This window comes from Gaeumannomyces tritici (assembly GCF_000145635.1).
Source record: "Gaeumannomyces tritici R3-111a-1 unplaced genomic scaffold supercont2.2, whole genome shotgun sequence".
Taxonomy (NCBI): Eukaryota; Fungi; Ascomycota; class Sordariomycetes; order Magnaporthales; family Magnaporthaceae; genus Gaeumannomyces; species Gaeumannomyces tritici.
The window spans coordinates 43378-45753 of NW_008804546.1; the positions used below are offsets into that span (position 1 = coordinate 43378).

A 2376-nucleotide genomic window follows, 5' to 3' on the forward strand; every position below is an offset into this window, starting at 1 on the left:
CCCCGCAAACCTTTTAACAAAACCCATTTTCCCGGCGATACCCGCGTTTCCTTTACCGTTACAGGAAGTAACAAAAAGGGCCAATTAAAAAAGCCTTACTTTTTTTAATTATTTAATAACATACAATCCTTTAGCACCCAATTATACAAAAAAAAGCGTTAACGTTACCGCCTTTCCCAAAAATAAAAAAAACCTTTTTAACGAAAAAACCAATGCTTAAAGTTTTTTAATGGAACGTAACGAAAAAATCGAAAGTATTTAACGCATTATTGGCGAAAAAAAGCAATTTCGACGTATTAGCAATACAAAAGCTACCAAAAAATTTAAAAGGGAACGCTAAATCCCCGTTGTAAACCGGAAGGAAGCTAATTTAATATATATATAACCTTACCCCGTAACAACCATACGGCAACTTACCGGAATCCCTTTAAAATCGCTAAAAAAAAAGCAACGCGCTTCCTTTTTCCTTACCATTACAATTTGCTCCCCCTTTTCTTTTTATTACCAAAGCAATTATTTATATTAAATTAACGCTACGTATTTTAAATTACGAAGCAAAATTGAATTAATGCAAAGTTACGATTGGTACCCAAAACGAAAATATAACGATTTAATCGGTTTATTCCCCATTTCCGGAAAGTATAACCATTATAAATTAAATAACACTTATTAATAAATTTGCCGGGAAAAAACCAAAAAGCAATAGCTTAATAATAAAAAATTTTAACCTTTACCATAAAGCATAAATGTTAAAGCGCTTAAAAAACGTACCGATGCACGCGGGGGCTTCCAAATTGGTTGGTTTAACGGAGCTATAAAGCATGCAATTAATAACTTGCCAAAACGCGGCAATAAAATTCGCCTTTTATTGCAAAAACATTACCATTAATTTAGCTTGGGCTACCGGAAAGTTAAAAACCCAATAGCTATTAAAATAACGTTAAAGTAGCAATAACCATACGGAAATGGTAATTACAATTTTAAAAACCATTTTAAACTTTTACGCACCAATTTTAAAAGGCTGGAATTGAAAAAAGATTAATAAAAAATTTGCTAAATCCTTAACGAACGATAAAATTTCCTTTTTGCTACAACCATTTATTAACCTTTAAGCAATTAACGAAAAAATAAACGACATTACAAAAGCAATATTGGAAATTTGCAATTTAACCGTACCGAAATTAAAAGGAAAGGTTGGAAGCTATAGCTAATAAACGAAATTTTTTTTAATTATTTTACAATAAATACCGGGCCAAATTAACGTAAAAAGCAAACCGTTTGGAAACCAACCACGCAATAATAAAAAAAGCCATTAAAAAAAGGAAAAGCGCTATTAAAATAACGAAAAGGTATACGTAACGTACCGTAATGCACGAAGCAAGCATTACATAAAACGCTAAAAGCATATAAACCATTGCTAAATAAGCAAAATACAAAAGCCACCAACTTTTTCCCCCCCCGTTACTTCCATTATTAAAATTACCAAGCAAAAAGGTAGCGGCAATAAAAAAAGCGAAAAAAGCAACCTTAAAAAAATTTTTTTTTCCATATTAACGGTAAATATTACCGATATCCCCAAATACCCCAAACCACTTTTTTAACCTTTGCTCGTTCGCAAGGAAATTACCGCAAAAAACGTAAAAAAACCCTTTAAAGCATAAAATATTAAAAAGCCCCAAGCCCAACGGAAATCCTTACCGGGGGATTGCTAGCAATAAAACCGGCACTTTTCGAAGCATTAGCAAAAGTATTTACGGCATGCGTGGACCGCAATTACTTTTTAAAAAAGTTCCGGAAATTCCGCACTTGTTGGAACAGCATTGCGGTGCGCGTGCGATCCGGAAAAGGAGGTTATTACAAAAGGCTTTGGGATTTTCCGGATTCCGTACGGGCCAACTTTATTTACTTTAAGCAAAGCAGGGAACCACCCTTTGGGTAATCGTCCCTGCGCATATAAAGGGCAATCCTGTGCCCTTTTTTTGGCAGATAAATTCTTTCCTCGGTGTGCATAATAATAGGATTTTCCCCCAAATCATTAAAATCGTTGTTTACCTTTACCAGGAAATTTCCGAGCCTTAAAACAAGAGTACCAAACTTTTACCAATAGCATTATTATTTTCCAAAAATTTAACAAAAACCCGAATATTTTGGGCGCGTAAAAGCCAATTGCCTTTTTAAAAACGATAAAAAAAGCGTTGGAAAAGATTTTAACGTTTTGCATTAAAAACGCCGCAAAAAGCTATTAATTGTTTTCCGATAAATAAATGGGCAATTAACAATGCAAATTTACGAAAACGGCCATACGATTACTTACAAAAATGGTAAATACGGTTTAAAACGCGAAAGCGGTAATTGGTTTTTTATTATTTAACATAA

At 33.4% G+C, this 2376-nt stretch overlaps 1 protein-coding gene across 1 annotated transcript; it reads right to left on the reverse strand.

Annotated features, from left to right (window-relative positions):
* Window positions 1-723: 723 nt before the first annotated feature.
* Window positions 724-1105, reverse strand: GGTG_02590 (hypothetical protein; the record flags this gene model as incomplete). The annotated part of the gene is given in 3 exon segments (XM_009220362.1): window positions 724-862; window positions 879-926; window positions 1005-1105. Coding segments are annotated over 3 exon segments (288 nt in total), but the record flags the coding sequence as incomplete, so codon positions are not given.
* Window positions 1106-2376: the final 1271 nt, after the last annotated feature.